The 19,336-nt window shown below is 40.3% G+C and overlaps 1 protein-coding gene across 1 annotated transcript in view; it reads left to right on the forward strand.

The window, feature by feature from the left end:
* Nucleotides 1–18,786, forward strand: part of LOC123733284 (zinc finger protein 22-like) — a 29,438-nt gene extending 10,652 nt beyond the window's left edge. Inside the window, exon 3 of the mRNA XM_045712747.1 lies at nucleotides 18,766–18,786. Within this exon, the coding sequence (XP_045568703.1) occupies nucleotides 18,766–18,786 (21 nt within the window). The remainder of the gene's footprint in view (nucleotides 1–18,765) is intronic.
* Nucleotides 18,787–19,336: the final 550 nt, after the last annotated feature.

A 19,336-nucleotide genomic window follows, 5' to 3' on the forward strand; every position in this document is an offset into this window, starting at 1 on the left:
TCCAGTGCAGTACATGTGTAGAGGGGTAATTCCAATTCAGGAAGTTCCTACCGTTTAACTTTTTGTCTGAACATTATAATATACATTTTACTCAACTGCGTTACCCACTCCAGTCAGCAGATGGCGGTGTGGGAATTTAAGGTAATGCTGTTAGTGTGACGTATAATGTAGTGGACGGAACGCTTCGTTCAACAGCAACAACAGTTAGTCAGCCACCTCGGTAGCTTGCTAGACAAAATAGCCAAACCAATAAAGCTCTTTAGATGCTTTCGTGTATATTAGCCTCTGTGTTTTAAACCCACTTCTGTCGTCTAGTTAGTTATCCAATTTAATTTCAAATTTACGGTGTTGTTGTTATTATTCAGCTAGCGGGCTGGTTAAGTTAGCATTAGCTTAGCTAGCTAACATCCCCGACCATGCGCTCACTGAGCTACTCTCCTGTTAAAGAAGAGGCCTGCTGGACGGAGAAAGAAGCTCTCGTCAAAGAGGAGGAGGAAGAGGAGGCTGTTTCAATGCAAAAACAAGTAGAGGGTGAGGCTGTTACAGTGAAAGAAGAAGAGAAAGACGTTTCAGTGAAAGAAGAGGAAGACGCGTTCAGAGTGAAGGAGGAGGAGGATGTTACTGTGAAAGAAGAGGAGGAAGATGCAGTTTATGGAGTGGAAGAGGGGGAGGGGGAGATGACTGTCACATCGAAAAAGGAAGAAGAGGAGGAAACTGGATATCTGGGCCCGGTTTCCCAAAGGCATGTTAAGGCATCCAATGGTTTTAACGATGAACGGGCCCTGATAAACACTAGTAAGTACTGTCTTAAATACAGAGGCACAAACTCTGCAGTTGTTGAACTGATGTGTGGTGTTAAAGGGGAAATCTGCAATAGCTACATCCATATTGTGACTTTATAATTATTAATTTATAGCCATTGATTCTTGAAGAATATATCACATGCCTCATGAGCTTAGTTCAACTGTTGTACCCCATCAGAACCCCAAATAAGCTTTTTTTACTCCAATGTTTAGAAACAATGTAAATCAACACTGTATAGCCTCAACATGGTTAAAACTATAATGTTGATATCATGGATGGTCAGTCCTTGCATCCATAGGTCTGTCTATGAATTTGAGAGTAGTTACATTTCTCCAGCCCCATAATCATCTTATTACCAAAACAGTGGTGGAATTACAGCTTTGTTGTTGTTTGGACTGCAGATTGGTTGATTGATTGTGTGGCTTTTTTAAAGGGGCAACCTAGTTTTAAAACAGAAACAAAATGGCTGCCCAGAGACTTGGTTTGGTAAACAGCTGAGGGATGGGGGAAGGAGAAATGTAACCACTCTCACATTCATAGGGACCTCGTCAAGAAGTTCAGACATCTTGGTGTAACAGTTATAAGGTGTTGGCATGACAGTCGCTGGACCCAGGTTTGAGTTCAGCTCAGGGCAACCCCCTGAATTCACTGCACTATGAATACAAGGACTGGCCATCCATGATGTCATAATGATAGTTTAACCAGGTTTCTAGGATATATAGTATATTCTAGAATTCATCCATGATGTCATAATGATAGTTTAACCAGGTTTCTAGGCTATATAGTATATTCTAGAATTCATCCAGGATGTCATAATGATAGTTTAACCAGGTTTCTAGGCTATATAGTATATTCTAGAATTCATCCATGATGTCATAATGATAGTTTAACCAGGTTTCTAGGCTATATAGTATATTCTAGAATTGCCAGTGTAGATTTCCTGTGGGGGTCAAATTGTTAGAGCTGTTGATAAGTCATTGTATAATATTCAGCTAATTTATTTTCATGCCATTACATCAATATTGCCCAACCAGAAGAGAATAAAACCTTCCTGAACCACCTCCTCCTGCTGGCCTTCATAAATTCTGACGTTGCTGGTAATAGGCTACACAAGCAGTCAGCAACCTACATTTGGAGTGCAAATTAATCTGACCATTTCTACCGATCTGAGTGCCAGTTATGATTTTCATGGAACAGTTTAATTTAATTTATAATAGTATCTCAAAATCATTGTCTGTGATTAATCTACATTCTATCTAAATGAAAATTATACAAATCTAAAAGGAACTTTTATTGTTATTGCCAACTATGTGTAAATTCCCTACATAAAGCCAACAAATAAAAATTGCTAATAAATATCCTCTAAATCACATGGCCTGTCTATAACGAACTTGAAACACTATAAAATATTCTGGGCCCTCAGTTTCCTGCTCCAGTGAGTTCAGGACAGACGCAGCTGTAGGCTATTTGTTAAAGGGATAAGAAGTAATCAGGTATTTTATGACATTTCCACTGGATCAGCACAATACAGTTTCTCTTTCGTGCCGAGTGGAAATATTTTACGAAAATACTTTGAGGAACTATTGTCATTTGCAATTGATTTTAGGAAGACTTTGTTTACTTGCTGTTTGAGGTGAAGAAAAAATGACTTTGAGAAGCTCCACAACTCATTAGTGGTGGTGCGTTAAGACAATCAGAAATACTATCAGACATTCCCAAATGGGCACATTTATAGGCCTATATTTGCACACAGGCAAGGTAGACTAGTCCTACTTCTATATGTGTAACCAGGTAGACTAGTCCTACTTCTATATGTGTAACCAGGTAGACTAGTCCTACTTCTATATGGGTAACCAGGTAGACTAGTCCTACTTCTATATGGGTAACAAGGTAGACTAGTCCTACTTCTATATGTGTAACCAGGTAGACTAGTCCTACTTCTATATGGGTAACCAGGTAGACTAGTCCTACTTCTATATGGGTAACCAGGTAGACTAATCCTACTTCTATATGGGTAACCAGGTAGACTAGTCCTACTTCTATATGGGTAACCAGGTAGACTAGTCCTACTTCTATATGTGTAATTAGGTAGACTAGTCCTACTTCTATATGGGTAACCAGGTAGACTAGTCCTACTTCTATATGTGTAACCAGGTAGACTAGTCCTACTTCTATATGTGTAACCAGGTAGACTAGTCCTACTTCTATATGTGTAACCAGGTAGACTAGTCCTACTTCTATATGTGTAACCAGGTAGACTAGTCCTACTTCTATATGTGTAACCAGGTAGACTAGTCCTACTTCTATATGTGTAACCAGGTAGACTAGTCCTACTTCTATATGGGTAACCAGGTAGACTAGTCCTACTTCTATATGTGTAACCAGGTAGACTAGTCCTACTTCTATATGTGTAACCAGGTAGACTAGTCCTACTTCTATATGGGTAACCAGGTAGACTAGTCCTACTTCTATATGGGTAACCAGGTAGACTAGTCCTACTTCTATATGTGTAACCAGGTAGACTAGTCCTACTTCTATATGTGTAACCAGGTAGACTAGTCCTACTTCTATATGTGTAACCAGGTAGACTAGTCCTACTTCTATATGTGTAACCAGGTAGACTAGTCCTACTTCTATATGTGTAACCAGGTAGACTAGTCCTACTTCTATATGGGTAACCAGGTAGACTAGTCCTACTTCTATATGGGTAACCAGGTAGACTAGTCCTACTTCTATATGTGTAACCAGGTAGACTAGTCCTACTTCTATATGGGTAACCAGGTAGACTAGTCCTACTTCTATATGGGTAACCAGGTAGACTAGTCCTACTTCTATATGGGTAACCAGGTAGACTAGTCCTACTTCTATATGGGTAACCAGGTAGACTAGTCCTACTTCTATATGTGTAACCAGGTAGACTAGTCCTACTTCTATATGTGTAACCAGGTAGACTAGTCCTACTTCTATATGTGTAACCAGGTAGACTAGTCCTACTTCTATATGTGTAACCAGGTAGACTAGTCCTACTTCTATATGTGTAACCAGGTAGACTAATCCTACTTCTATATGTGTAACCAGGTAGACTAGTCCTACTTCTATATGAGAACCAGGTAGACTAGTCCTACTTCTATATGTGTAACCAGGTAGACTAGTCCTACTTCTATATGGGTAATTAGGTAGACTAGTCCTACTTCTATATGTGTAACCAGGTAGACTAGTCCTACTTCTATATGCGTAACCAGGTAGACTAGTCCTACTTCTATATGTGTAACCAGGTAGACTAGTCCTACTTCTATATGGGTAACCAGGTAGACTAGTCCTACTTCTATATGTGTAACCAGGTAGACTAGTCCTACTTCTATATGTGTAACCAGGTAGACTAGTCCTACTTCTATATGGGTAACCAGGTAGACTAGTCCTACTTCTATATGTGTAACCAGGTAGACTAGTCCTACTTCTATATGGGTAACCAGGTAGACTAGTCCTACTTCTATATGTGTAACCAGGTAGACTAGTCCTACTTCTATATGTGTAACCAGGTAGACTAGTCCTACTTCTATATGGGTAACCAGGTAGACTAGTCCTACTTCTATATGGGTAACCAGGTAGACTAGTCCTACTTCTATATGGGTAACCAGGTAGACTAGTCCTACTTCTATATGTGTAACCAGGTAGACTAGTCCTACTTCTATATGTGTAACCAGGTAGACTAGTCCTACTTCTATATGGGTAACCAGGTAGACTAGTCCTACTTCTATATGGGTAACCAGGTAGACTAGTCCTACTTCTATATGAGAACCAGGTAGACTAGTCCTACTTCTATATGTGTAACCAGGTAGACTAGTCCTACTTCTATATGTGTAACCAGGTAGACTAGTCCTACTTCTATATGGGTAACCAGGTAGACTAGTCCTACTTCTATATGTGTAACCAGGTAGACTAGTCCTACTTCTATATGTGTAACCAGGTAGACTAGTCCTACTTCTATATGTGTAACCAGGTAGACTAGTCCTACTTCTATATGTGTAACCAGGTAGACTAGTCCTACTTCTATATGGGTAACCAGGTAGACTAGTCCTACTTCTATATGGGTAACCAGGTAGACTAGTCCTACTTCTATATGTGTAATTAGGTAGACTAGTCCTACTTCTATATGTGTAACCAGGTAGACTAGTCCTACTTCTATATGGGTAACCAGGTAGACTAGTCCTACTTCTATATGGGTAACCAGGTAGACTAGTCCTACTTCTATATGGGTAACCAGGTAGACTAGTCCTACTTCTATATGGGTAACCAGGTAGACTAGTCCTACTTCTATATGTGTAACCAGGTAGACTAGTCCTACTTCTATATGGGTAACCAGGTAGACTAGTCCTACTTCTATATGTGTAACCAGGTAGACTAGTCCTACTTCTATATGTGTAACCAGGTAGACTAGTCCTACTTCTATATGCGTAACCAGGTAGACTAGTCCTACTTCTATATGTGTAACCAGGTAGACTAGTCCTACTTCTATATGGGTAACCAGGTAGACTAGTCCTACTTCTATATGTGTAACCAGGTAGACTAGTCCTACTTCTATATGTGTAACCAGGTAGACTAGTCCTACTTCTATATGCGTAACCAGGTAGACTAGTCCTACTTCTATATGTGTAACCAGGTAGACTAGTCCTACTTCTATATGTGTAACCAGGTAGACTAGTCCTACTTCTATATGCGTAACCAGGTAGACTAGTCCTACTTCTATATGAGAACCAGGTAGACTAGTCCTACTTCTATATGTGTAACCAGGTAGACTAGTCCTACTTCTATATGTGTAACCAGGTAGACTAGTCCTACTTCTATATGTGTAACCAGGTAGACTAGTCCTACTTCTATATGGGTAACCAGGTAGACTAGTCCTACTTCTATATGGGTAACCAGGTAGACTAGTCCTACTTCTATATGTGTAACCAGGTAGACTAGTCCTACTTCTATATGTGTAACCAGGTAGACTAGTCCTACTTCTATATGTGTAACCAGGTAGACTAGTCCTACTTCTATATGGGTAACCAGGTAGACTAGTCCTACTTCTATATGGGTAACCAGGTAGACTAGTCCTACTTCTATATGTGTAACCAGGTAGACTAGTCCTACTTCTATATGGGTAACCAGGTAGACTAGTCCTACTTCTATATGTGTAACCAGGTAGACTAGTCCTACTTCTATATGTGTAACCAGGTAGACTAGTCCTACTTCTATATGCGTAACCAGGTAGACTAGTCCTACTTCTATATGTGTAACCAGGTAGACTAGTCCTACTTCTATATGGGTAACCAGGTAGACTAGTCCTACTTCTATATGTGTAACCAGGTAGACTAGTCCTACTTCTATATGTGTAACCAGGTAGACTAGTCCTACTTCTATATGCGTAACCAGGTAGACTAGTCCTACTTCTATATGTGTAACCAGGTAGACTAGTCCTACTTCTATATGTGTAACCAGGTAGACTAGTCCTACTTCTATATGCGTAACCAGGTAGACTAGTCCTACTTCTATATGAGAACCAGGTAGACTAGTCCTACTTCTATATGTGTAACCAGGTAGACTAGTCCTACTTCTATATGTGTAACCAGGTAGACTAGTCCTACTTCTATATGGGTAACCAGGTAGACTAGTCCTACTTCTATATGGGTAACCAGGTAGACTAGTCCTACTTCTATATGTGTAACCAGGTAGACTAGTCCTACTTCTATATGGGTAACCAGGTAGACTAGTCCTACTTCTATATGTGTAACCAGGTAGACTAGTCCTACTTCTATATGTGTAACCAGGTAGACTAGTCCTACTTCTATATGAGAACCAGGTAGACTAGTCCTACTTCTATATGTGTAACCAGGTAGACTAGTCCTACTTCTATATGTGTAACCAGGTAGACTAGTCCTACTTCTATATGGGTAACCAGGTAGACTAGTCCTACTTCTATATGGGTAACCAGGTAGACTAGTCCTACTTCTATATGGGTAACCAGGTAGACTAGTCCTACTTCTATATGTGTAACCAGGTAGACTAGTCCTACTTCTATATGTGTAACCAGGTAGACTAGTCCTACTTCTATATGTGTAACCAGGTAGACTAGTCCTACTTCTATATGTGTAACCAGGTAGACTAGTCCTACTTCTATATGTGTAACCAGGTAGACTAATCCTACTTCTATATGTGTAACCAGGTAGACTAGTCCTACTTCTATATGTGTAACCAGGTAGACTAGTCCTACTTCTATATGTGTAACCAGGTAGACTAGTCCTACTTCTATATGTGTAACCAGGTAGACTAGTCCTACTTCTATATGCGTAACCAGGTAGACTAATCCTACTTCTATATGTGTAACCAGGTAGACTAGTCCTACTTCTATATGTGTAACCAGGTAGACTAGTCCTACTTCTATATGGGTAACCAGGTAGACTAGTCCTACTTCTATATGGGTAACCAGGTAGACTAGTCCTACTTCTATATGGGTAACCAGGTAGACTAGTCCTACTTCTATATGTGTAACCAGGTAGACTAGTCCTACTTCTATATGGGTAACCAGGTAGACTAGTCCTACTTCTATATGGGTAACCAGGTAGACTAGTCCTACTTCTATATGTGTAACCAGGTAGACTAGTCCTACTTCTATATGTGTAACCAGGTAGACTAGTCCTACTTCTATATGTGTAACCAGGTAGACTAGTCCTACTTCTATATGTGTAACCAGGTAGACTAGTCCTACTTCTATATGTGTAACCAGGTAGACTAGTCCTACTTCTATATGTGTAACCAGGTAGACTAGTCCTACTTCTATATGTGTAACCAGGTAGACTAGTCCTACTTCTATATGTGTAACCAGGTAGACTAGTCCTACTTCTATATGTGTAACCAGGTAGACTAGTCCTACTTCTATATGGGTAACCAGGTAGACTAGTCCTACTTCTATATGTGTAACCAGGTAGACTAGTCCTACTTCTATATGTGTAACCAGGTAGACTAGTCCTACTTCTATATGGGTAACCAGGTAGACTAGTCCTACTTCTATATGTGTAACCAGGTAGACTAGTCCTACTTCTATATGTGTAACCAGGTAGACTAGTCCTACTTCTATATGTGTAACCAGGTAGACTAGTCCTACTTCTATATGGGTAACCAGGTAGACTAGTCCTACTTCTATATGTGTAACCAGGTAGACGAGTCCTACTTCTATATGTGTAACCAGGTAGACTAGTCCTACTTCTATATGGGTAACCAGGTAGACTAGTCCTACTTCTATATGTGTAACCAGGTAGACTAGTCCTACTTCTATATGTGTAACCAGGTAGACTAGTCCTACTTCTATATGTGTAACCAGGTAGACTAGTCCTACTTCTATATGTGTAACCAGGTAGACTAGTCCTACTTCTATATGGGTAACCAGGTAGACTAGTCCTACTTCTATATGGGTAACCAGGTAGACTAGTCCTACTTCTATATGTGTAATTAGGTAGACTAGTCCTACTTCTATATGGGTAACCAGGTAGACTAGTCCTACTTCTATATGTGTAACCAGGTAGACTAGTCCTACTTCTATATGTGTAACCAGGTAGACTAGTCCTACTTCTATATGTGTAACCAGGTAGACTAGTCCTACTTCTATATGGGTAACCAGGTAGACTAGTCCTACTTCTATATGGGTAACCAGGTAGACTAGTCCTACTTCTATATGTGTAACCAGGTAGACTAGTCCTACTTCTATATGTGTAACCAGGTAGACTAGTCCTACTTCTATATGGGTAACCAGGTAGACTAGTCCTACTTCTATATGGGTAACCAGGTAGACTAGTCCTACTTCTATATGTGTAACCAGGTAGACTAGTCCTACTTCTATATGTGTAACCAGGTAGACTAGTCCTACTTCTATATGTGTAACCAGGTAGACTAGTCCTACTTCTATATGGGTAACCAGGTAGACTAGTCCTACTTCTATATGTGTAACCAGGTAGACTAGTCCTACTTCTATATGTGTAATTAGGTAGACTAGTCCTACTTCTATATGTGTAACCAGGTAGACTAGTCCTACTTCTATATGGGTAACCAGGTAGACTAGTCCTACTTCTATATGTGTAACCAGGTAGACTAGTCCTACTTCTATATGGGTAACCAGGTAGACTAGTCCTACTTCTATATGTGTAACCAGGTAGACTAGTCCTACTTCTATATGTGTAACCAGGTAGACTAGTCCTACTTCTATATGTGTAATTAGGTGTGCGTCCTTACTCAACATTGACAGGAGTGTTTCAAACAAAAGACAATTAATAAATTGACAACTGACGCATCTTGCGGGGTCAGGTCTGGGTGGTCTGCCAGGGGCCGTTTCATTTAGTGTCCGTTTGGGTCGGCATGAGGAATGATTGTATTTCCCCATAGTATGTTGTACCGAAGTTGAAAGGGAGTGTAACTTTATGACTATTGTTGGATTCGGGCTAAACTTTGAACATTGAGATATTAACCTGTTACATCTAGATGTTCCCGCTAGTGGAACACCGCTCCAATATCCAATGATAGGGCGTGGCACGAATTACAAATTCCTCAAAAATCCGAAAACTTCCATTTTTCAAACATATGACTATTTTACACCATTTTAAAGACAAGACTCTCCTTTATCTAACCACACTGTCCGATTTCAAAAAGGCTTTACAACGAAAGCAAAACATTAGATTGTCAGGAGAGTACCCAGCCAGAAATAATCAGACACCCATTTTTCACCTGACCCCGCAAGATGGGTCAGTTTTGGCAATTTTAGCAAACATAGAAAGGGGCCTATATTGGAGACCAAAAGTCGTCTGGCACACTGCTTAGAGTTTCAACAACATGAATAACTTATTTCTAGCCTACAATCATCGATGTTACTACTAATGTGAAAACAAGACAAAATATGACTATTCTTGCTCATTTTAAGACAAATGTCAAGTAATCATTACATTCATTACAAACGTCAATTGTTGTACAACATCATGGCTCCGCTGTTGGCATCACCTTTTACAGTGGATTACTGCTGTTGTGGGCCTTTAACCATCTGTATGACTTTGTTGTTCACACAGGAGAGAGACGGGACTATCGTGGATCCTCTGGGGAGCCTCAACAACCTCATGATGCTGACGAGGCAGAGAAGAGTCTCTCCACATCAGAACACCTCAAGAGACACCAGCGGAGAACCACAGGGATAAGATCTCACCGCTGCTTTGACTGTGGGAAAAGATGCACCTCATCAGGCATTAAACTACACCGGAGAATTCACACAAGTGATAATTCTCACTGCTGCTCTGATTGTGGGAAATTTTTTAAATCTTCATCAGAACTCAAAATACACCTGAGAAATCACACAAAAGAGAAACCTTACTTCTGCTCTGTGGGAAGAGTTTTCCTCTGTCAACCAGCCTGATATCACACCAGAGAACACACACAAGAGAGAGAACTTACAGTTGTGATCAATGTGGGAGGAGTTTTCCTATTTTAATCGCTCTGATATCACACCAGAGAACACACACAGGAAAGAAACCATGTAGCTGTGATGAATGTGGGAAGAGTTTTGCTTCACCTGGCGGCCTGACAGCACACCAGAGAATACACACAGGAGAGAAACCTTTTGGCTGTAATCAATGTGGGAAGAGTTTTACTCTGCTAAGCAGCCTGATATACCACCAGAAAACACACACAGGAGAAAAACCTTATAGCTGTGCTCAATGTGGGAAGAGTTTTGCTTACTTTAGCATGTGGACCAGACACCAAAGAACACACACAGGAGAGAAACCTTATAGCTGCAATCAATGTGGGAAGAGATACTCTCAAAAACGTTCTCTGATTAAACATCAGAAAATACATGAAGGAATTGATGGAGTTGTTTCATGATATCAATGAATTAATGTCACAATGTAGAATGTTTTAACATTGTAGAAGGAGTATTTTAATGATGTCACAATGTAGAATGTTTTAACATTGTAGAAGGAGTATTTTAATGATGTCACAATGTAGAACCCTAAACGTTTGTCCCCTGTTCTATTGATTTCAACATGATATGGATATTAGCCTCAGGGGGAAAATCCAGGCTCTGAAATGGAAGAGTTACTATTTATGAGATTTAACAAAAAGTGACTAACAAAAAAAGAGTTGTGTTACACTTACCATGTTGGTGACCCACTTGAATCAAAATGCAACACTTCAAAATGTAGCTAGCAGCTTTCTACAAGTTGTCCTCTGACCAGGGATGTACACATTATTCCCAGATTCCATGTGGTTTTTCAGCTGTTCGTTTTAACAGGATGTGCAACCTCATGTCCCTCCTCTTGCATAATTGATTTCAACATGATATCGATGAGTGATGACAAATAAGTTCCTTTGTTTAGCGACCCCTACATTTAAATGCATCACTCCAAAATGTAGCTGACTGTCTTCTGCAGGTTGTCCTCTAGTCAGTGAGGTAAAATATATCTCCCATTTCCATGTGTTTTTTAGTTGTGTTAGTTTCAACAGCACGTACAACCTGATTTCCCCCCTAATCGTTATCATTGATTTATTGCTACTTGTCAAAACAACAGCGTTTCTGGTGCAGTTTATAAGGTGCTTGTTTTAAAAATTACAAGTAATATGATTATTGTGGCAGATGTTTGTGTATATAGCAGATGTTATGTTTAGGTTTTCAATTTATCACAAACTGTTTCTGCATATTGGTTATTGATTTGGACACGTTAAAACTGTGTTTTGACATCGGGCTATCCCATCTAGCAACATGTAATTGAAAAGACGTTGAAAAGAAGACTATGCCCCGTTTTTTCAGTGACTTGAAAAAAACTTCATTTCAACTTTAGTTGCAGGTAGCCTAGTGGTTAGAGCGTTGGGCCGTCATTGTAAATCAGAATTTGTTCATAACTGACTTATTGACAATTATTGCCTACCGGTGAACAGAGGGTTAACTGCCATGTTCAGGTGCAGAACGACAGATTTACCTTGTCAGCTCGCGATTCAATCCAGCAACCTTTCGGTTACTGTTAAATGAAGGTTAAAATAAAGAAATAAATACACATGGACGCAGTATAATAATTTGGTCTGTAATCAATTTTATTAACAATCCTACATCACTCCAGTATTTCTTCACAACATTCAAGCGTTAATTGTCTTTATTCCACTACTGAAGAAGCATGTCTCACATCACCTCATATTTCAAACAAAATATACATGTTTTATTATTCCATGCCTCACCATTAAGTTAATTATTGCCAATACATATTAACCAAGGGGTGTACATTTGATCACAATTTATTTTGACTTTTTCCGTATTGGAGATGAGTTTTGTTTGGGCTCGTTCCAAGGGGACAAGAGTTCTAGAAGCTAGTGAGTTTTAGGAAGACGAGAGTTCTAGAAGCTAGTGAGTTTTAGGAAGACGAGAGTTCTAGAAGCTAGTGAGTTTTAGGAAGACGAGAGTTCTAGAAGCTAGTGAGTTTTAGGAAGACGAGAGTTCTAGAAGCTAGTGAGTTTTAGGATTCTATAGAAAGAAGAGAAAAAGGAGAAAAAAATATTTCAATTGTATATTATTATTTAGAAATAAGTGTGTTTTTCTTGTTTTTAATTGTTGACAGGAGGTGAAGCATTTTAGTTGATTTTAATATGAAATGGAAGTTGTTTTCTGTTGGTGGTGAGCAAACTTGTCCAACATAAATATAGGATATATTTGTTGTCTTAAGGTGTTACAGGCTTTGGTTTTTCCATTTATGTTTTGAGGTTGGACTTTAGCACGTCTAGCTCGTTAGCACGTATAGCTCGTTAGCACGTCTAGCTCGTTAGCCCGTCCAGCTCGTTAGCACGTCTAGCTCGTTAGCACGTATAGCTCGTTAGCACGTCTAGCTCGTTAGCACGTCTAGCTCGTTACCACGTCTAGCTCGTTAGCCCGTCTAGCTCGTTACCACGTCTAGCTCGTTAGCACGTAGGACGCACTGATTGGTGTCACCTCGTTAGTCAGTATGTGTTACACCTGTGCTGGCTTGTCCATCTCGTTAGTGGGAAGGTGTTTCACCTGAGCTGGTCCAGGTTCTATTTAAGAGTGTCTGGCCCAGTGCTCCAGTTGTCTTGATACATGTGGAGAGTCAACACCTTTAGTTGCTCCACCTTTTTGGTTTGCTTCCTGTCTTTAAGTTTGGTGTGGGTTTTTCTTTTGTTTGTCTCTTCTTGGGCAGATTTAGTGGGTCTCATGGTGGGTGTCTTTTAGGTCCCAGTTGTTGTTACTAGTCAACTTCCAGTGGACACCCCCATAGTGTCTTTCAGAGCCCCTCCTAAAAAACAAGTTATATTTTGGGTTGGATATTGCATCCAATTAATATTTAAATCAATGGCAATTCCTTAGAATGTTCATTAGTCTTTCAGTTGTTAATCTAATGTTTGTTGTGTACTAAATATTTCTGTTTATTTTCATTTTTTTAATTAGTTTTTTTTCTGTGAAACCATTGTGTTGCATCCATGTCTGAAAGGTGCTGTATAAATAAAGCTTGATTTGATTTCAACACATTAACCCAATGACTGACCAATCAACAGACTCTTAGTATGAAAACAGTATCAATCCCACTTTTGAAGCCTGCTGAAGGTGTGGTGGAGTGGTAAACATTGACTGCCCCTGCAACACAGAAATGAACACTTAGTAATATATAAAACATTCAAAGTAATGGATATGGAGCATCTATGGCCTCAGTTACACCTGGCACTAAAATGTGACATCTGTCATCTGATCACTCCAAGCTGCATTAGGTTCAGATCTACCAGGATGAGCCTTTGACACAGTCAGGCCACTGAATATGCATAAGCAATGTAAAGAGATGGGGTGAATGAGTGGGGAAAAATACATTTGACACAAATGACCTTCATTATATCAAAGAACAAATGTGTGTGTCTGAGGGGAAATTAACTTCATACAGCCAAAAGGAGTGAGAAATTACACCAATATCAGTGGACAATTTGCACTAATGTAAATAAACATAGATGATGGAACATATTCCCTTTAGCTGACGTGATGAACCACTAAGGGGACGTAAATATTTACCATATAAACCATGTGTCACCTCTCTGGCTGTAGAAGTGTTCTTCCTAACCAGTCCCTCAACAGCTCTCTGACTGAGCTCCACCCTCACTGGGTCTTCAGAGGAGAGGAAGGCTGAGGAGGGATGGAAGGATCAGTCAGTCAATAAAGTGTAGAGCTGCTGTCTGACAAAATCACTATTTTTAGTAGTTCATTAAAGTAAATAAGGCTTTATGACTGCTGAATACCAACTATCAATCACTTAGATCATGTATTTTCAGGTAGAGATGCATCCTTGGGACGTCCCTAGCCTGTTGAAGTTGACTTTTATAATGGTTAAGGTAGGGGTTAAGGTTAGGGTTTAGGGTAGAGATGTCCCAAGGATCCCAGATAGCATTGACCATTGTGCATTCTTCTGTCTCTTTTACATAGCAGGTGATGGGTTCTGAACTTCAAAATATGAAATATCCTTATTCATGTCACTGTTTGAGAGAAGGGAATGTAGAACGTTTATATTCTGTCAGAATGTGTTATTGTTAGACGTCAGGGATCCTATGGAAGAAGAAGGGCCACAGTCTGGAACAAGTCAACAGGACAGCCGTGAGGTGGTGGGGAGGAGAAGGACCACAGTCTGGAACAAGTCAACAGGACAGCCGTGAGGTGGGGAGGAGAAGGACCACAGTCTGGAACAAGTCAACAGGACAGCCGTGAGGTGGGGAGGAGAAGGGCCACAGTCTGGAACAAGTCAACAGGACAGCCGTGAGGTGGGGAGGAGAAGGGCCACAGTCTGGAACAAGTCAACAGGACAGCCGTGAGGTGGGGAGGAGAAGGGCCACAGTCTGGAACAAGTCAACAGGACAGCTGTGAGGTGGGGAGGAGAAGGGCCACAGTCTGGAACAAGTCATCAGGACAGCCGTGAGGTGGGGAGGAGAAGGGCCACAGTCTGGAACAAGTCAACAGGACAGCCGTGAGGTGGGGAGGAGAAGGGCCACAGTCTGGAACAAGTCAACAGGACAGCCGTGAGGTGGGGAGGAGAAGGACCACAGTCTGGAACAAGTCAACAGGACAGCCGTGAGGTGGTGGGGAGGAGAAGGGCCACAGTCTGGAACAAGTCAACAGGACAGCCGTGAGGTGGGGAGGAGAAGGACCACAGTCTGGAACAAGTCAACAGGACAGCCGTGAGGTGGGGAGGAGTGAGGAATTTAGGCTGAGGTCAGGTCAGGTCAAGTGAGGAAGAACTCATGTGACTAAAGTTCTGCCTAGCAACAGAGGTGTAATTCAACATCAGTTCACCGTCTCAACTCATACTGTATTGGAGTTGCAGCAGCTTCTACTAACGTTAGCTTCGTTAACTAACTAACTAAGGACGGTGACCTGTCCAGACGAGATGTTACAACGAACTGAATCGTCAATAGAGGTCTTCCTCTTTATATAGGCTGCTACAGCATGCAATACTATTAACTCACAAGGGGGGCATAACGTTACATGTACAATACTATCCCATTTTGGAAACGTTACATGGATAATACTATCCCATTTTGGAAACGTTACATGTACAATACTATCCCATTTTGGAAACATTACATGTACAATACTATCCCATTTTGGAAACGTTACATGTACAATACTATCCCATTTTGGAAACATTACATGTACAATACTATCCCATTTTGGAAACGTTACATGTACAATACTATACCATTTTGGAAACGTTACATGGACAATACTATCCCATTTTGGAAACGTTACATGTACAATACTATCCCATTTTGGAAACGTTACATGTACAACACTATCCCATTTTGGAAACGTTACATGTACAATACTATCCCATTTTGGAAACGTTACATGTACAATACTATCCCATTTTGGAAACGTTACATGTACAATACTATACCATTTTGGAAACGTTACATGTACAATACTATCCCATTTTGGAAACGTTACATGTACAATACTATACCATTTTGGAAACGTTACATGGACAATACTATCCCATTTTGGAAACGTTACATGTACAATACTATCCCATTTTGGAAACGTTACATGTACAATACTATCCCATCTTGGAAACGTTACATGGACAATACTATCCCATTTTGGAAACGTTACATGTACAATACTATCCCATTTTGGAAACGTTACATGTACAATACTATCCCATTTTGGAAACGTTACATGTCCGCCCCTTGTGGAGGGAAATTAATATCTTGATGGTAGCTGTAGATGGGATTCAAATGCATAATGGTATTAATACAGTGTCTAGACTACCTCTTTTGTATAAATGTCCTTCAGAATCCAAACACAGTATTGCCACGCAGCAAAATGTTGTGTATAATCTTTCAAGTTAGCCTGATAAAATATTGAACAATTTGTGTACAAAGATATCTTGAAATGTGATATTAGGCCTTTATGGCAGTACTGTTACTGTATGGCAGTACTGTATTGGCTAGTGCTTTCTCCAATATGTTCTTCTATTTTACATTACATTGTATCTTTCAATATTTATTTAATATATATATTTAGGTTTTTTTAAAGACTATTCTTTGACACATTTTCTCTTCCTTTGAAACTCTTATAGGACAGAACATGGACACAATGCAATTGGGATCAAGAAGAAGGTACAGATATGTTGTAGGACAGCTGCATTTGAAGTGTACATTTAACCTACATAGCAGTCAATACAAACTGAAATCTATTAGCATACAAATGTGTGCAAATTATCTTCTCAGAAATGAATAAAGTCCATGGAATGGATATAGACAACAAGAGAATAAGGACTAGCAGAGGTAGAGAGGTGAGGCAGGGGTGAGGACATCATCCTGCTATTTTGGCAGTCCAGATCTCTGAGAGGAACTACAGATCTCTGTGAGGAACTATAGATCTCTAGGAGGAACTATAGATCTCTAGGAGGAACTATAGATCTATAGGAGGAACTATAGATCTCTAGGAGGAACTATAGATCTCTGTGAGGAACTATAGATCTCTAGGAGGAACTATAGACCTCTAGGAGGAACTATAGATCTCTAGGAGGAACTATAGACCTCTAGGAGGAACTATAGATCTCTGTGAGGAACTACAGATCTCTAGGAGGAACTATAGATCTCTATGTTATTATCCAAACATCAGATTAAGACTCAGTCACACAACTCTCATATCACAGTCACACAACTCTCATATCACAGTCACACAATGCTATTCTCAAACATACCTAATCAATTAGTTGTTTTTCAACAATATTTTAACCTGCAGGAATATTTTCACATTTCTATCTCATGGTTAGTTCCTAGGATAATGAATCAAATACATTTACATCTTTCAATACTTCTAAAATGGGGTCCAGGTTTAAAACAATTACAGGTGCACCTTACTATCTTATACTATATCATAAATGGTCTTAACTAGTAAACACAGATTCTAGTTTTCATCCAGTTTGCACAGATAGCTGACTCAGCCTCAGATTCTACTGACTGGGCCCTGTTTACACCTCCACACAGGAATACACACTCAGAGCCTACTGACTGGGCCCTGTTTACACCTCCACACAGGAATACACACTCAGAGCCTACAAGGATTTTCTAAAAACTCCACTTTGCGTCTTTCGCTCACCTCTTCCTTTTTAAACTACGTTGGAGATGTGGCATCCACTATATATACTATACTGATGGTATCCACTATATATACTATACTGATGGTATCCACTATATATACTATACTGATGGTATCCACTCGGCTCGCTGCCTCTCAGATCAAAGGTGGGTTCATCTGCTCCGTTCCTGAAGTGTGGTCTCCCTGAGATCCCAAGTTAGAGGGATCCCTTGTGCACCATTTACCCAGGTCGGCAGGAGCCAGGTCATTTACCCAGGTCGTCAGGAGTCAGGTCATTTACCCAGGTCGGCAGGAGCCAGGTCATTTACCCAGGTCATCAGGAGCCAGGTCATTTACCCAGGTCGTCAGGAGTCAGGTCATTTACCCAGGTCGTCAGGAGTCAGGTCATTTATCCAGGTCATCAGGAGCGGTCACCAAGTGAAGATTCACATCCCCGTCGCCAAATGTGGTGGTTAATTTCTTTAATATCAAATGAGACAAACTTATCACACAAGTCAGAGTTATTCTTAAACTAAATCTTTATTCACTTATAAGGGAGCAGGTCAATACAACACACAAATAAAGTCAATCAATTGAGTGCCCTACGATAATGATGGCTGGTCGACGAATCACCCCCAGATGATTCATTGAGAGATGAATCACCCCCAGATGATTCATTGAGAGATGAATCACCCGCAGATGATTCATTGAGAGATGAATCACCCGCAGATGATTCATTGAGAGATGAATCACCCCCAGATGATTCATTAAGAGATTAATCACCCCCAGATGATTCATTGAGAGATGAATCACCCCCAGATGATTCGTTGAGAGATGAATCACCACCAGATGATTCGTTGAGAGATGAATCAACCCCAGATGATTCGTTGAGAGCCCCGAGACAAAAGTACAAAGGTCTTTTACAGCCAAGATACACCCCTTTCAACCTACATGACCAACAACAGATGTATAGAACTGGTCACAAGGTTAAGATTTGTATGAAAGATACTTATAATTCTCAGCAGACAGTATCTGCTGTAAAAACAGTACTCTTTGTGTAGAGACCAGGGTCTGGCCCTGAGGTCATCTCTCCCTGGTACCATATAGAACAGAAACATTAACTCATGCTCTGGAATGCAGTCTCTTTAGGTTTTATCACCCAAAAGACATTGTAAATCTCCTGTCAGTGTTTTCTCCCAGAGGCCCATCCTCAGTAGAACACAGACATAATAGTTATAAGAACCCTTGCATTCTGTTGCATAAAACAACCATTTGATGCAATAAAAGTATTATAACATAATCTTGCAATTGTGCTCTCACAGTGTCCACTGAAAGTTGACTAGTAACAACAACTGGGACATAAAAGACACCCACCATGAGACCCACTAAATCTGCCCAAGAAGAGGCAAACAAAAGAAAAACCCACACCAAACTTAAAGACAGGAAGCAAACCAAAAAGGTGGAGCAACTAAAGGTGTTGACTCTCCACATGTATCAAGACAACTGGAGCACTGGGCCAGACACTCTTAAATAGAACCTGGACCAGCTCAGGTGAAACACCTTCCCACTAACGAGATGGACAAGCCAGCACAGGTGTAACACATACCGACTAACGAGGTGACACCAATCAGTGCGTCCTACGTGCTAACGAGCTAGACGTGCTAACGAGCTAGACGTGCTAACGAGCTAGACGTGCTAACGAGCTAGACGTGCTAACGAGCTAGACGTGCTAACGAGCTAGACGTGCTAACGAGCTAGACGTGTTAAAGTCCAACCTCAAAACATAAATGGAAAAACCAAAAGCCTTTAACACCTTCCCCCTTATGACAACAAATATATCCTATATACAACAAATATATCCTAATATATTTCTTTTGGACAAATTTGCTCACC

The sequence above is a fragment of the Salmo salar genome, unplaced genomic scaffold (genome assembly GCF_905237065.1).
Source record: "Salmo salar unplaced genomic scaffold, Ssal_v3.1, whole genome shotgun sequence".
NCBI lineage: Eukaryota > Metazoa > Chordata > Actinopteri > Salmoniformes > Salmonidae > Salmo > Salmo salar.